At 43.9% G+C, this 16360-nt stretch overlaps 3 protein-coding genes across 5 annotated transcripts in view; all 3 read left to right on the top strand.

The window, feature by feature from the left end:
- slc13a3 (solute carrier family 13 member 3) overlaps positions 1-4746 on the top strand; it is a 7986-nt gene extending 3240 nt beyond the window's left edge. For both annotated transcript variants that reach the window (XM_030360703.1, XM_030360694.1), the window contains exons 7-13: positions 723-815; positions 921-1025; positions 1134-1231; positions 1921-2033; positions 2236-2397; positions 3413-3550; positions 4454-4746. In XM_030360703.1, the coding sequence (XP_030216563.1) occupies positions 723-815; positions 921-1025; positions 1134-1231; positions 1921-2033; positions 2236-2397; positions 3413-3550; positions 4454-4636 (892 nt within the window). In that variant the 3' untranslated portion in view covers positions 4637-4746. The remainder of the gene's footprint in view (positions 1-722; positions 816-920; positions 1026-1133; positions 1232-1920; positions 2034-2235; positions 2398-3412; positions 3551-4453) is intronic.
- Positions 4747-6751: 2005 nt separating this feature from the next.
- ocstamp (osteoclast stimulatory transmembrane protein) lies at positions 6752-9115 on the top strand. Of its 2 annotated transcripts, none has more exons than XM_030363929.1 (3): positions 6752-6927; positions 7267-8245; positions 8538-9115. In XM_030363929.1, the coding sequence occupies exons 1-3, from the start codon at positions 6884-6886 to the stop codon at positions 8817-8819; spliced, it is 1305 nt and encodes a 434-aa protein (XP_030219789.1). In that variant the 5' UTR covers positions 6752-6883; the 3' UTR covers positions 8820-9115. The 2 variants fall into 2 exon arrangements, with proteins under 2 accessions (XP_030219789.1, XP_030219783.1); XM_030363923.1 differs by having other exon boundaries at positions 6756-6927; positions 8466-9115.
- A 1646-nt stretch (positions 9116-10761) lies between these two features.
- LOC115545677 (thyrotropin-releasing hormone receptor-like) lies at positions 10762-13643 on the top strand. The gene is made up of 3 exons (XM_030359067.1): positions 10762-10917; positions 11100-11961; positions 12397-13643. Exons 2-3 carry the CDS (start codon positions 11155-11157, stop codon positions 12787-12789), a joined length of 1200 nt encoding a protein of 399 aa, XP_030214927.1. The 5' UTR covers positions 10762-10917; positions 11100-11154; the 3' UTR covers positions 12790-13643.
- The last annotated feature ends 2717 nt before the right edge of the window (positions 13644-16360 follow it).

The raw sequence follows: 16360 nt of genomic DNA, 5'->3' as shown, positions 1-16360 counted from the left end.
TCTGGAAAAAAATGATAATGAATATTAAGTAACAGAGGAAATTATGCAATTTTTCCACAGTTAGAATAATATCGAAACTGACAGAAAACTGGTTTCACAGGTTTTTCTCTCTCAGGCTCAATGTTCACACTCAATGTTCTTTCCCTGATGTCATATAAGTGTTACACTTCTCAGACACTGGAAGTATAATGCCACACTGTGGCGTTCATTTACAGCCTTGCTCATTATAACTCTCAAGCACAACGACTGTACAAGTTTGTAAGTAACAGACAGTTTTCATTGGTCGTTACCATGGGGATAACACCCCCCCCCCCTCCTTCCTAGTACTCTCAGCCTGAAACTAATGAATTTAAAGACGTTGTGATACATTACCAAGTTACGATGCTCATGCTCCCCTGATGGACTGTTTTTACTGTTTTCATTGTGTACAGCTCCCATACATAGATGCTTAAGGTCAACCTTCACCCTCAGAAGATGCTTGATTATCCACTCTATAGCCAATGCTGCATCTCACCGACACTATGCTTCATACTCAATGCATTCACATCAACCGAGTGCATATGTATTTGATTATGTCATTATTACATCTACATGCAGTGCTCCGTGTGTTACCTTTTTTTTTTTTTACAGGAAATTATTATATTTATATGTATGTATTCTCCTGAGGTGGCATGCCCGTGTCACAGCATATACCTATCATCGGCTGTTTTGTTTTCATGCAGATTGTGTATCAAGAAACAGGACCGGAGAGCCGAGGCCGAAGTCAAAGCGCAGGCGGTGATCGAGGACGACTACAGGAAGCTGGGGCCCGTAAAGTGAGCATCACGTGTCCTCACCCTTCAGGTTAGCTGTTAGCCGGTCGGTGTGGACCTGTCTTCTTACTGACACACTGTCGACCTTCCTTGTCTTTTTTCCTTCAGTTTCGCAGAAGCATCCATTGCCTTCTTCTTCGTATTATTTGCGGTTCTGCTCTTCACCCGAGACCCCAAATTTGTGACGGGCTGGTCCGTGTTCTTCCCCAAAGGGTAGGAGAGGAGTGCTCAATCCAAAGTACGTCCGTCCCTGTGTGCTCCCGTCGTTCCACTGAGTCTCCTAGTCACCGTCCATACTGTGCGCCTGTTGTCGCCCCCTAGGTACGTGTCTGACGCGGTCACCGGGGTGATCATCGTCTCCATACTCTTCTTCTTCCCCTCTCAGAAGCCGTCTTTCAGCTGGTGGTTCAACCCTCAAGGTCAGAGGATTCACACGACACCATTACCACTCTATAGCATCATGAGATAATGGATTTGTTGGATGATTGCAAAGGGATGTTGGATAAAACTAACAACTGAAGGAGAAAAGCGACTGACATGAGTGGACTATTTATTATGTGTCATTGTATCCTTTCCTGATTTGCTCATTTAGTGTTAATCCACTGCAGAACCTGTACTGCGGCTTAAGCAGCAAACCAGTAGAATGTTAATAGCGTAGATTAGAGAGCAAGTCCTTGCAAAGTGAGACTGTAGCCCTTCTGTTTGTGTGATTATATAAATCTCTCCAAAATGTGTCGCATTATTTTCTTGCTTGTGTGTGTGTGTGTGTGTGTGTGTGTGTGTGTGTGTGTGTGTGTGTGTGTGTGTGTGTGTGTGTGTGTGTGTGTGTGTGTGTGTGTGTGTGTGTGTGTGTGTGTGTGTGTGTGTGTGTGTGCGCGTGTGTGTGTGAGTGTGTGTATGTGTGTGTGTGTCTGATCAGCTGTTAAAACAGAACTCGGACACCAGAAAATAAAATAAACAAACTTCATTGTTGTCTTGCACATGAGTACTTTTCATGCCAGATCAGTTCATTTTAAACTCCCGCATGTGAACATAAATATAGTTCATAAGGATTTAAAGCAGCCTATTTAATGTGTATGCATTGAAAATATGTTGTTCTCCTGGCCAGCGAGCAACAGTGCGTACGTCCCTCTCCTCTCCTGGAAGAAGGCCCAGGACAGCGTTCCCTGGAACATCATCCTGCTGCTCGGAGGGGGGTTCGCTATGGCCAAAGGCTGCGAGGTACTCCTTCAGAGCCCTGAATGGATCCAGGGCGACCACGACAACAGCACAGAGACCGCCTGTTCTCTGCTCAACACCTGTTGTCCTAGGAACTCTCCATAGTCGTTCCCCCGGTGTCGTTCAACTTGTGTGTTATTACTACCCCGTGCACTGGATGGAGGATGAGCTTTGGACTTGACCAGACGTGTTGTTTTCTTCCCAGGAGTCCGGCCTGGCTTCGTGGATCGGAGGCCACCTCCAGCCTCTGGCTGAGGTCCCTGCCCCTGCGGCGGCCATGTTGCTCACCGCATTCGTCGCCTGCTTCACCGAGTTCGCTAGCAACACCGCCACCATCATCATATTCCTACCTGTCATCGCTGAACTGGTAAGACCCGCCCACTATCCACCCGCTGCTGGCGTCCACAAGGCCTTTCATCACTTCTTCAACTTGGACTGAAGTAGCATTATGAGTCTACTATGAACATAGTCTGTTATAATACATACTTCTAGTTGTAGGGTGGGTTGTTTGGACATTTGAATCACTCTACAACAAAAATATACAGTACAATGCTTCGTCCAACCAAAACATTTCATTTAATAATGAAAAATAATGTATTATTTAATTACTAATACGATGACTAAATCTTTATGTAATAATACTTTATTTAGTTTCAAGCACACATGGTGCATCCTAGCCTGCATTTCATCCCTAGACCAGTCTTTATTACAAAGTAAAAGCACAGACATGAACATCCGCAATGAGTGCTGCTCGTAACCAAAGAGCAACTTTTATGATCGTCTGCTCAGTAAAGAGACTGGTATTTTAGGTTTGGAGGTTGAAGGTCTTGACTGTGTTTGTTTGTATACTTGGTTGGTCATTAACTGCCTGCCCTCATCATTAATCAGTATGTGACCAATATATGACAGTGAAACAGTGACAGATGACTATGAAGTATTGCATTATATTTATTTATTCTTTCAAGATTTGGAAGTTATTGGGTCAATAATGAAATAAAAACAAAAAAACTGTCTAAATATCCTACTTACATTAACATTGATAAATGGGTAAAAGGCCAAAAGAACAATCTGCCAATCTGTCATTTGTGTAAAAACTAAATTTTAGTGTACAATAGCTTCCCCGGATCAGAATTTAAGAGACCCGTTCACTCCCTGAAAAAGCCTTCAATTCTCGAATGATAAATCCAGTGCTCCCTTTTTTATGAAGCCAATAAGATGTTATGTGTGAAGTGTCTTTGAGGCTTTATTTATGAATAATGCATGTATTTTGATTAACAATATTATTACGACAGTATATTCATTCCTATAATTATTAGCAGTAGTATTATTATTAGCATTAGCAATATGGTTGCCCTAAATCCTGTGTTTCTGTTGTCCTGCAGGCCATCGCTGCGTCGGTGAACCCTCTGTACCTCATGATCCCCACCACGGTGGGGTCCTCGTTTGCCTTCATGCTGCCCGTCTCCACGCCCCCCAACTCCATCGCCTTCGCCTCCGGACACCTCTTGGTCAAAGACATGGTGGGCTCCTCCTTCCGACACACACACACACACACACACACACACACACACACACACACACACACACACACACACACACACACACACACACAGGCTCACACACACACACACACACACACACACACACACACACACACACACACACACACACACACACACACACACACACACACACACACACACACACACACACACACACACACACACACACACAGGGACGTCCCTAGGAGTTCTGGGCCCCCTAACAGAATGCAATTATGGTCCCCACCGCCCCAAAAGATTCTTCAATAAATATTTTTATAAAATATATACGTTTTAAATATTATATATTTAGCATCCCATACTGTATGGGATGCTAAATATTCCCTTATCTCCATATGTTACAATACACGTAACATTTCCTTTTCAGTACCAATGTAGGCTATTTGTAGATAGGTAGGCTATTGGATATCATGTGAATGGTAATGCAAACAATCTTTTCAGTTTTATCATCCAGTGCATGCTGTTATTATTTTAGCTACAGTAGCGCTAGCTGTTAGACCAGGCTTATCAGGTTGTCATGGGAATGTGTAGTAAATACACTTTTCTTGGTAAAAAAAACTGTCAACCCACTTTTCTAATGATTTTGTGAAAATGGAGAAACAAACCACATGTTCATTTAATTTGATGATTTAAAATATATATTATATATATAAATATATATATTGATCAATATTTCGCCAAAATGTATGCCTTTAGAATCCTCCTCATTGACCCCCCCCCCCCCCCCCCCCCCAGGTATGTCCCCCCCACACACACACACACACACACACACACACACACACACACACACACTCACGTAGAGGCGCCGCCATCGACACAACAGATATTAATGTCTCTTCTTCGTCTGTTCCGTATCTGTAGGTGAAGACCGGTGTGGTCATGAACATACTGGGGGTCCTGTGTGTGAGTCTTGCGATGAACACATGGGGGGTCGCCATGTTTGATTTAAACAGCTATCCAGAGTGGGCTCCTCCCGTTAACGTGTCCAGCACCCTCGTTCACATGCACATACCGCCCATCCCGGGGCTCAATGTTACCCTTTGATAACTGACATGAAATAGGTATATGTATGAATATTGTGAATAGAGCTAATACTATTGTTTGTGTATTAATGAACAGGGCGGCGATTAATAAACGTTGACGTTGATTCTAAATGCTGAAGGATTTATTGGATGCGGAACTGTTACCTGTTATCACTCACGCACATGCACACACACACAAACCAAAAACACGTCTTCATCTCACATGGGGTACTTTACCCGCCCCCTCCCCCGCGCGGCGAGACGTAGCCCATCTGTGTGGTGGCGCATGCTGTGACACTGTTGGTCTTGGCAGAGGCTAACTCAACTCCAAAAATGTTTTCAGAACATCAAAGTTCAGTAACATCACAAGGAAGGATCCATCTTTCTAGGCTATCAAGGCTTTAAGAAAGACTTAAGAAATACCCAAAACATGTTTTCCATCTCATTTACCGTACTGGAAGGGGTGCCTGATGTAAAGGTGGCGAAGAGAATCATTTTTGACTGCAGAACATATGTATATATATATATACATATATATGTATATATATATATACATATGTTCTGCAATCAAAAATGATTCCAATCCCAAAAATCTGTAGAAATTGGATGTATTCCCGATAGTTGTTAACACTGAAATAAATTGTTATTCTTTTTTATCTAGTCTGTTGGTTTGTTTTGTTTTGCACCTTGCTGTCTAAACTTTTAGCTCATTTTAGAAGTAGCTTTTCCTGTGTGAATATGCGGGTTGCTCATTGCAACAGCTTTGTCCTGTAAGATTATCTCATACCAAACCTTAAAGTAGTCCGATAATCCTGAGCATGGAAAGAAATATTTTCTTCTTTAAGGGTCGCAAACGGGAAATATGTTGTGTCATTGTGAAGTCACAAGGTCTACCATAATCATCTACTGGTGCAGAACACTGATGGTTACTCAGTGTGAGTGGGGTCAGAACAGGAGGTCTTACAACTGGTAGGTGGTACACACACACACACACACACACACACACACACACACACACAAGCACACACACAACTGGTAGGTGGTACACACACACACACACACACACACACACACACACAAGCACACACACACACACACACACACACACACACACACACACACACACACACACACACACACACACACACACACACACACACACACACACACACACACACACTCACGTTGGACAGCCTATGTTCCATATAATAGCACGACCAGACCTTGAAAATAACAAGGTCTTTAAACATATGAAAGAAGTAAAAGACAGAAGTACGGTTTTTCCTTCTTGAAGCAACACACACACACAAACACACGCATACACGAAATACAGAACCTGTATTTTTTCGAATACCATGTGAGTGAACACAGTTCCTCTTAATGAAACTCCAAATATGGTGTCAGAACAGACGTCCGTCACTCCATCAGAGACACGTTGGTCAGTCAGAGTATATGGGGGTAGGTGTCTCTGAGTCTGGTCCAAGCTGTGGATGGACTTACCAGAGCCTTGAATGGGACATCACAAAGAATAACATTGTTCTTAACATCAAACCAAGAACAGAATGACAATATAAACGTGGAAAAACAAATAGAGCAAGGTTGAAGATATGACTCTATCTCTATAAATGATGCTTTTAACCAATCTGTGAGATTGTAAGATGTTTATTTCATCCACAGTTTTATGGCACAAAGATGGGGAAAGTGCAATCCCTATGGAACGAGAAATGTTGATGCACTTTTCTTTGAAGAGGTCAGAAACGGTGATCTATAGAAATCAGCATGCTATCTTTGTACACAATACACTGTGCACAGAAATGTTATTTGAAAATTACACAACACACTAAAACGACAACATTGATGGCAATCCTGGTGGCACAAGGGTCCAGGGTAGTCTGAGCCAGGTTTCGGATGTTTTAATCTACCTCTACTCATCAATGAGCAAGAGGCCTAAACGTGACTTCCTCAGCAATGACACTTATCTATAGATCTTTCTTTGGATAGGGTGCAAATGCTTAATGATGAGCCAATAGTTAAAGAGCAGTCCCTGTTTGTTTGGGAAGCTGTTTCAGCATTTCCTGAATCTGAGTCATCAGTTTATGCGTCAGGCGTCACATATCATGGCCTCATTGCTCTTTCCACGTGGTAGTCCAGAGGCAGCCTGTAAATATCAACAGCAGCGGTCACCAAGTTCCCCCTTTTGCAGCAGAGGAACGCTTAAGATATCTCAGAGCATTCGCACCTTCTGACGCAGCAGACCGCAGCAGGCAGCATGACGAGCTTCAGCGAGTCCTTCAGGTTTGCCCTCCTGTTCAGGTGAGCTTTGTTCATGTTTGCTGGTGTGTTTGAGCTGGTTTGTTGCTTTGTTCATGTTTGTTACTTTGTTGTTTGTTTGTTGGTTTTTCCAGTAGGCCTCACTGAGGTTTTAAGGATCATTGCAGATAGTTGTCCTGACGCAAAGCAATGTACTAAGGAATTACTGTTATCCATATCCATTATTTGCTTCTTTCACTTGTAGAAGAATTGCTGATATGATTTGGCTTATGACTTCAGATTTTTTTTATTATTATTATCATTTGTATTGCCTCGTTGTTAGCCTTTATCCTAGTTGGTGAAACCTTTTTAACTCTAATTCCGTACACTTATCCTTGGCAGTGAGAAGCTGAAGTCTGTCCTGTCCCATCTGTGGAGGGTCTACTCCGCACCCTCGGTGGTCGGAAAGGACGTCCTGACTCTGGTCTCGTTGTGCTCCGGGATCGCCATAGCAACTGCCGGCCTGCTTTATTATTGGCTGTCAGTGAGTTTAAGATATGACCCCCAGGCGTCCGTACCGATCGCCTGCACGTACAGCGCGGTCATCTTCCTGCTGCTGGTCCTCTGCCACCCTCTGCGCTGCGTTGCCACCATGGCCATGCTGTCGCTCTTCACCAAACAGGGCCGCAAGCTGGTCATCTCCACCTCTTTTGTGATCCTGATCTTCAACGTGGTCCCCAACATCACCATCAACATCGGAGCGGCGGTGCACATCCTCAAGTGCACCTCTGAGGGCTTCGCTCAGAGCCTGCTCAACTCCTCTGGGATTCTAAACAGCACAAAGCATGACCTGGTCAAGGAAACCTTTAAAGCCATAAAAAACAACGTAAAATTGAAGGATACGTTTTTCAAATTAGATAATTTTATGCACATTGATATGTCCGAAGTCAAAAGCAGATTGACTAATACTAGTGTGCAGATAGAGAGTGATTTTTTACACGCAAGGTACTTGGTTAAAGTCTATAAGCTGTTGTTTAACCGAGCGCTGGCTGCCTTGTTCATATTTTTATTCATTTTACAATCAGCACGCTATTTAAAATTATACCTGACATCGCTCCACTTTGAAAATGAATATCTGGAAAAACAGACCATCCAACATTCTCCTGAATCATCCGTTGGGGAAAAATGTACAAGCAAAAAGAAAAGAAGAAGTGGAGAGTGGCGCCACGGCCTCATGTCGATGGCCGTGGTGACTTTATACTTCACTGCGATGACCTTCGCCGTGGTTCTGGATCACGTGGTGTTTCATATCGTGGACCTGAGTGTGCCCTGGATCCTCGACCTCCCGAGCACTCCTGCCAGTATACAGGTCAATTTTACGGTAAGGATACCATGACACTGTGTGTTTGTGTGTGTATGTGTGTGTGTGTGTGTGTGTGTGTGTGTGTGTGTGTGTGTGTGTGTGTGTGTGTGTGTGTGTGTGTGTGTGTGTGTGTGTGTGTGTGCGTGTGCACGTGTGTGCACGTGCACAGAAGTGCACACACACGTGCACACACATGTGCATCTGTGCGACTATTAATGGCTGCATTGTCTCCCCATAGACCTGGTCGTTCGTCCCTGCACAGTGCCTTTGGCACTTGTGGTGTAAGAAAAATATGTTAACGCATTTCCAGCGCAACTACAGCTGGGCGTTCACCATCAACCCTTCCCTCTGCCACGTGAGGCCCTCGGCCCCCGACGTGGGCGTTAGGGTCCTGCTGGCGTCACTCTGGCTGCTCAGCTACTTCTTCGTGCTGCTGGAGGTCCTGGCCAGACGCATGCGCAGGAGAGTTGCGGCGTCGTTCTTCCAGAAGCAGGAGGAGAGGAGAGCAGCCTTCCTGCTGGAGAAAGTGCGAGAAATGCGCAAGAAAAAAACACAGGAGATTTTTTCTGTCAGTGCTGCATCATGTGTGTGATTTCTGGTAACTGTTTTCACGATTTCTAGTATAATAGGGTCATTTTCGATTTTTGGTATTAGTCAGCATAAGATATTGAAAGTTATAAGTGTTCTTCTTTTATTTGTTGAGGGGGAAGCTGTATCATGCTTGTTCCCAATACTGTCACTAGATGGCCCCCGCGGGCTTCCATTACCCCACTGCTGAAAAGTGGGCTAAAGAAAAAATGCACTTATTCAGGTTGGAAAGCTTATAAGAGTGTGAAGTCTTGTGAAGTCTTGTATATTAGGCTAATAAATCGAATTGAACAAAAACTCTTTGATTGTGTCGTTGAGTGGAATAAAAAAACATTTCAATAATAATTGTAATCATTAATTAGTTTGAACCCTAATCGCTTACCCACAGAATATTGTTTTGTGAATGGAAAATGTATCCCAATAACTTGTTTGAATTTTTATTTAGTCCTACATTATTGTTGCAGCATAGATAGTCCATTCACTGTATCATTTTCTCCTTCCTAGAAAGTCATCTGAACATCAGAAACGTGATAATATGGTTACATCAATTTAAAACACGTCACGTATTCTCAATATATAAAATAATCAACTAGCTGGACAGATGCTGGAACCTTTTTGATTGAGCCTACGAATCTGTCATCACTGTTTGCACTGATAGTTCTGTCCATTATTAGAAGGTTAACTACCTCTTCAGTGGGCTGTGAGTGGCACATTATAATGTAGTCCAGGTGTTGAGATATACACTGAGACAGATAAAATCAGTGTGATAGGTTATGAGTCTCTGTAAGTGGGGCACAGGGTATGAGTGGACACGGTTGGCTTAGACACGTGTTTAGCGTTGTTCTTCTTTTATATAATGAATTTAATTTATATAGCGCTAGACACTCAAAGACGCTTTTACAGGAAAGGGGAAACCTCACTAACCACCACCACCAGTGTGGTGTGTGTCAATATATAGAGACGCAAACATGAGCTGAGAGAAAAATAATAAAAATACATTATCTCTGCCACACAAAACAATAACGTCTTACCATTAAAATTCAAATACTGTCTAAGAACCATATAAATAGCCAGAAGATGTGATATTTATAGAATTGTCAAGTCTAAAACTTTCAAAGCGGTTATCTCAATTGTGAGAAAAAAAAAGAAGAAAGCCTGCCCTAAAAATATCCGTTGGTAAGGATAACATGGGAGTCCACAGTATAATTAGTGTCACTGGGGCTTGGGACTGCGATATAGATAATGTGCTGATTTATGGGCTTCACCCACCCTGGTTTAATGCAGGGTTTACAGCACATCCCAGCTGTGGCCCTGGTCTCACACGACATATCACGCTACAGTTGGCCGGGGAGGTGGGATCGATTTTGATGTAGGTGGTTCTCTCAGGCTAAGCAGTGGGGAGTAGAGTCCTCGGGTAGAGAGGGTGGGCAGTAGGGGAGATAAGTGATGGGACGAGAGAGGAGAGACTGAGAAAGTACATGAGAGCAGAGTCACTGAGAGAGAGAGAGAGAGAGAGAGAGAGAGAGAGAGAGAGAGAGAGAGAGAGAGAGAGAGAGAGAGAGAGAGAGAGAGAGAGAGAGAGAGAGGGACAGCGTGACAGAGAGAGAGAGAGAGAGAGAGAGAGAGAGAGAGAGAGAGAGAGAGAGAGAGAGAGAGAGAGAGAGAGAGAGAGAGAGAGGGAGAGAGAGGGAGAGAGAGAGAGAGAGAGAGAGAGAGGGAGAGAGAGACAGAGAGAGAGAGAGAGGGAGAGAGAGACAGAGAGAGGGAGAGAGAGAGAGAGGGGGACAGCGTGACAGAGAGAGAGAGAGAGAGAGAGAGAGAGAGAGAGAGAGAGAGAGAGAGAGAGAGAGAGAGAGAGAGAGAGAGAGAGAGAGAGGGAGAGAGAGACAGAGAGAGGGAGAGAGAGACGGAGAGAGAGTGGGGGGGGGAAGAGAGAGAGAGAGAGAGAGAGAGAGAGAGAGAGAGAGAGAGAGAGAGAGAGAGACAGAGAGAAATGTTATGGATAACTAGCTCAGGGCTGAAGGACTAGGCAAGAGTCATTTCCATTCTCCATTGATGCCACCTGGGTATCAACCGTTCTCTCCGGCTTCAGCTAAATCATGGTAAGAGATCTTTTATTCTACAGGAGTAAATCAAAGTAAATGAAATAATAACCATAGCATATTGATGGTGTTAAAATGTGGCCCAAATCCACTGGAATTGGAAATTATTTTAACTATTAAAGATGCCTTATAAAATCACTAAAACCCTTTCTATTGATGACTATTTCTGTCCAATTGTGAAGGACTTTTGTTCCATGCTCCAGAGCTCCTAACTGAATAGCGTGCAGTGAGCCCACCATGGAGAACAGCACGTCGTCCGTCCTCTCCAACCACAGCTCCTCTCCTCTGGACGGGCTGAGAGACATGCCGCTGAAGCCCGTGGAGGAGCAGGTCATCACCGTCCTCCTCACCGCGGTCATCTGCTGCACGGGCATCGCCGGCAACATCATGGTGGTCCTGGTGGTCCTGGGCACCAAGCACATGGTCACCCCCACCAACTGCTACCTGGTCAGCCTGGCCGTGGCCGACCTCATCGTGCTGCTGGCCGCCGGCCTGCCCAACATCTCCGACGCGGCGGCGGCGTCCTGGGTCTACGGCCACCGCGGCTGCCTGTGCATCACCTACCTGCAGTACCTGGGCATCAACGTGTCCTCCTGCTCCATCACCGCCTTCACCGTGGAGCGCTACATCGCCATCTGCCACTCCATCAGGGCCCAGTCCATCTGCACCGTGTCGCGTGCCAAGAGGATCATCGCCGCCGTCTGGCTCTCCACCGCGCTGTACTGCGTCATGTGGCTCTTCCTGGTGGACACGGACGAGGCGGTGTACGCCAACGGCGTGGTGGTGACCTGCGGCTACCGCGTGTCCCGGAGGCTCTACATGCCCGTCTACTTCCTGGACTTCGCGCTGTTCTACGTGCTGCCGCTGGCCGTGGCCACCGTGCTGTACGGCCTCATCGCCAGGATCCTGTTCGTGAGCCCGCTGCCCTCCGACCTGCGGGACCGCGGCGGCGGCGGCGGCGGCGGCGGCGGCTCAGTGCACCAGGGCCAGGCCCGCAGCACCGCGCTCAAGCCCAGGAGGAGCACGGCGTCCGGGAGGAAGCAGGTAGGGAGGAGGGCACAGCGCCCGGGAGCAAAGGTCACACCCCGGACCTCGAGTCGCTATTGCTTTGATGTGACAGGGTTGGGTGGCCTGAGGGAGGACACTTTGCATGCTCCTGCTTTTAAACATTTTTCTTTGTTTAATCTTTAGAGTTATTTGTGAAGGATTTATCTATCTCCCATCATTTACTGCGGTTGAGACTTGATTGTGTTGATCCCCAGTAGAGGAAATATAGTGCCGCACCAAACATATTCACGTTCTAAATGAGGTGCGTCGTTTATCTCCTACATTATCGGGAAACCATAACTTGCTAGGTTATGGTTTTGGCTTGAGTTACGGTTCCCTCTAGACGAAAGGTTACCATTAACCTTTCCCAGTTATTGTAAGTAGTTGGACGGCGTATCCCACACGGCCCTCTGCGTCTTGGCGTGTCTCCAGGTGACCAAGATGCTGGCGGTGGTGGTGGCGTTGTTCGCCCTGCTCTGGATGCCCTACCGCACCCTGGTGGTGGTCAACTCGGTGACCGACCGCCCCTGCACCGACGCCTGGGTGCTGCTCTTCTGCCGCGCGTGCGTCTACTGCAACAGCGCCATCAACCCCGTCATCTACAACCTCATGTCCCAGAAGTTCCGCCTGGCCTTCCGGAGGCTCTGCGGCTGCGAGGCCGGCGGCGGCGAGGGCAAGGCGGCCAGCCAGGTGCCCGTGTACTACAGCGCCATCAAGGACTCGCTACCCGATAGCGGCGAGCCGATCACGATGCAGGAGGATGTGCGGGGAGGGGCCGGGCCGGGAGGCGCGGCTGCCCGTGGGAGCCAACGAATACGGCATTAGGGGGCTGGTGTGAGGTTGTTGTTGATTTTGTTGACTGTTAGTATCAAAACTCAATTAGCAAAGGGGTTAGAATTTGGTACAGTCCTTCTTTGTTGAAAATTGGTATTTACTGCAGATATTTGTTTGATTTGTTGTAATTTTTTCTGTTAACAGTTTATTTGGTAATATGCTAACTGCCAAATAAACTTTTTCTATCTTGTTATATTCACATTTATACGACATGTCTTTACTTCACATGTAATATAAACTATACACATTAATACAGATGCTTAAAAACTATTTGAACCAATAGTGATCATTACTGTACTTACCGTATCTTACCATAGCAGAAAAACAATAAAGTAGCCTACGAAATGAATGCTGTCATGAACGCTGGTTAGACGTTGTGTCAGACATTAATGCAGCAAATTATGTTCTGAAGTGGTTCTTATATCATATGGCACCTATATTTCCTTGCAGATCATGATGTTTTCGATTGTAAGTTAAACATTTATGCTGATTATAATATATATATATTTGATTTGATATAGCATAATAATATGTTTTCCAGTGCAGCTTGGTTTGAATGGAAACACCACACTTACACAACTGACCTGATTCAGCCCTCTGAACAATTCAATGGACAGACTTACATTCCCCATGATAGCATTATTAAGTCATTATTAATGTAGCCAGATGCATCTTAGGTATTTCCATTAGTATGTAAGTATTTGTGGCAATGCTTATGTTCCAGCCCAATGCTTGTGTTGTGTTTCCAGTTGCAACGATTTTTTGTGTTCACTTTGAAAAATGTGTTGTTATTTATTCAACTTTTGAAAACTGTATTTTGTTAATACTCGTTTTTTCAATGCTGAAATGGTAAATCTGTTTGATTATTGTCACTGTTTATTCAACTTTTGTGAATGGTGATTTGTAATTAAAAGAGATATATACAGCACACCTTTCTGTAGTTTAGTTTTGTTCTGTTTTACAAAAATATTCCAGACAAGGCAATCCCGTTCCACAGATAACCATTTTATCTGTGGCCACTGGGATAGTTGATGAACGTGGGTTTGACTGAACTAGCTAGACCTAGCGGACTGAAGATTTAAATTTCATGAGACAGGAGCAAATTTGGTGTTATTTTTTGCGAGGCAATCTACTGGAAAGAGATTCATCACAAATCAAGTTCCACATGACATGTTAGCCTACAAAAAGTAGCCAATATTAGTGACAGAAACGTCAGGGAACACTAATATTTAGCAAATCTAAACAATAGTGGGAGATGTTAATAATGCAAACATTAATTTGTAACTTATTTATGAAAGATTAGTGGAAAAATAACAATCACCAGACACAAAATCCCAATAGAACACTTTCCCAGGGTTTGACTGAAGAAAATGACCAATAAAAAAAAGCGACAATTGTTAGCCTTCATAGACTCTAAATACTCCCCCACCCTCCACGTCCCTGAGTCATCCTGGCTGGCTGTGATTCTGTGCAGAGTGAGTGGTGTCTCTAAAGGGCTATATGTCACAGACAACATCTGCCACGGAGGAAAGATAGTAACGCAAGGTGTGACTCGTCTGTCAACGAGACAAACTGGCTTCATAAATACAGCATAAGTATAAGAATACAGCAATGTACAACAATAAGGAAGCCTATTGATGTGTGAAGTCCCCACAAGGGATATACACACGTCAAAACAAGTCTCACAGCATATGCCAGCGTATGGAAGGTTCCCTGGATGGAAAGAAACCTTGTTTGTGAGTCTTATTATAGTGCTTATCCTTGTGGAAAAAAAGCTAATTGAAGCATCAGATATAAAACAGTGCAGGCCGACTGCTCCTGGATAATAGTCATTATGCGTCGAGAGCTGCTTCTGCTCTGTGATAAGAGCACATGATCCGTGTTGAACAACCTGGTTATTCTTCCTCATCACCCATAGACTGATGAATTATGCATAGTGTTGTATGCTCTTCAACAGTCGGCACACTCATTGTTAAATATCATTCACAACAACACGTAATGCACACTGTTTCAGGGTAGAGATAGTAAACCTTGTTAAATATCCTGGTTTGTTTGAAACTGATCATAAATCGTCGAGCATTGGTCACTTTACAGACAATGCTTCAGCAGCAGTTTGAAAGGTGTAATGACACAACCTATGCATAGACACATATGGTATTCAAGCTTGTCGAACATCAACGACAGACCTACAATTATAGACTGTACACATCGACAGCTCTCTGAAACAGATATCAACGTGGACAGCCATCAGGCAAGCAGCACATCTTTAGCATTATGGAATTATGTAACACTTCTGTGGCAATGGCAGTGCAGCCCATTCAGACGGATGTGTAACTAACTTCTACTCCCAGCTTGGATAGCTTTTAACAAACCATGGTAGGTTTCACGCATCGATAACTGCATCCATAATGCAAACCGTCTTTAGCCATCTAGATGTTTGAATGTAACGTTGACAAAGAACAAATAATTAAGCTTAATAATCAGGCTAGCCAGAATACTTAGCATGTGTTCTCCCTTACACATCACTTAACTCAAATTAAGGTCCATATCATGAAATAAAATGTACTTAATGATGTTAATTTATTTTTTATTTTTTGTCGTTTCACACAATTGTACATGGCCTCATGCATGTTTTATTAGCATTACAATACTGATTTGATGTGGGATATGAGAAGGGGTTGCTATGAAACGATGGTCAACATAACAGATTTCACCCCCAACCCTCGAGTATTCATATACATTTATGCAAAGTCTCTCCTCTTCTCCACTCTCCAACTACCGCACTCCTCTGTCGCTGCCACACGGCAGGCAAGTGATTCTAGGAAGTTTGCCAACTACAGATCCTATCAACTTGTCATGAATATGTGTTGACATTTCTGCCCTCAGGACTCCTCTAACATCAACAAAACATCCAGGGACTGATTGTTATAAAGGCGTCACCCAAGTTACGCATCTGTCGGTTTTGACAGTAATGTTCTACCGTTAGGGTGTGAAGAAAAAACCAAGAGGCCATCAGCAAATCAAAACTCTTAAACCAACAGTCACAGGAAAAACCGCCAAATCCATCACTAGTAGAAAGGTGACAAGAATAGAATATCAAAACTGCTAATAAATATGAATATATTATTACTAATATAAATATGTTTAATATTTAGTAGTTATCTGATATATTTACAGAAAAATAAGAAGATGAACTTACTCTTTAAACAACGGCTAATGCTATACTTGGATTCTGCCTTAATAAATAAATATAAACTAATAAGTGCTGAATGTGAGTTATTCTGTTGCAAAACACAGCATCGTTCAGCCAGATTTAGCAACATAGGAATTATTTTTAGCTGCTGTTCATAAGTGTTCAGTAAAAAAACAGATACGCTAAAAAGGTGTCCTGATCAAACAGACATGTGTTTGGATGCTTCAAATGATGTACCAAACTTCCCTGTTACATTATGAAAGATACCTTCATGTTGTTTCCAGTATACTAAACTGTCACACAATCCCTAGTACTACTGCTACTATTCTACTGGTTATTTTTGTGTCAAATCTATCAAATTTTGTGTCA

This window comes from Gadus morhua, chromosome 1 (assembly GCF_902167405.1).
Source record: "Gadus morhua chromosome 1, gadMor3.0, whole genome shotgun sequence".
Lineage (NCBI taxonomy): Eukaryota > Metazoa > Chordata > Actinopteri > Gadiformes > Gadidae > Gadus > Gadus morhua.
This window is presented reverse-complemented; position numbering and strand designations above follow the sequence as displayed.

Coding starts and splice junctions, on each gene's coding strand:
- ocstamp (XM_030363923.1), top strand. CDS start 6,884: ATGACGAGCTTCAGCGAGTCCTTCAGGTTTGCCCTCCTGTTCAG. Junction 6,928..7,266: donor AGGTTTGCCCTCCTGTTCAG/GTGAGCTTTGTT, acceptor TATCCTTGGCAG/TGAGAAGCTGAAGTCTGTCC. Junction 8,246..8,465: donor GTATACAGGTCAATTTTACG/GTAAGGATACCA, acceptor GTCTCCCCATAG/ACCTGGTCGTTCGTCCCTGC.
- LOC115545677 (XM_030359067.1), top strand. CDS start 11,155: ATGGAGAACAGCACGTCGTCCGTCCTCTCCAACCACAGCTCCTCTCCT. Junction 11,962..12,396: donor CGGCGTCCGGGAGGAAGCAG/GTAGGGAGGAGG, acceptor GCGTGTCTCCAG/GTGACCAAGATGCTGGCGGT.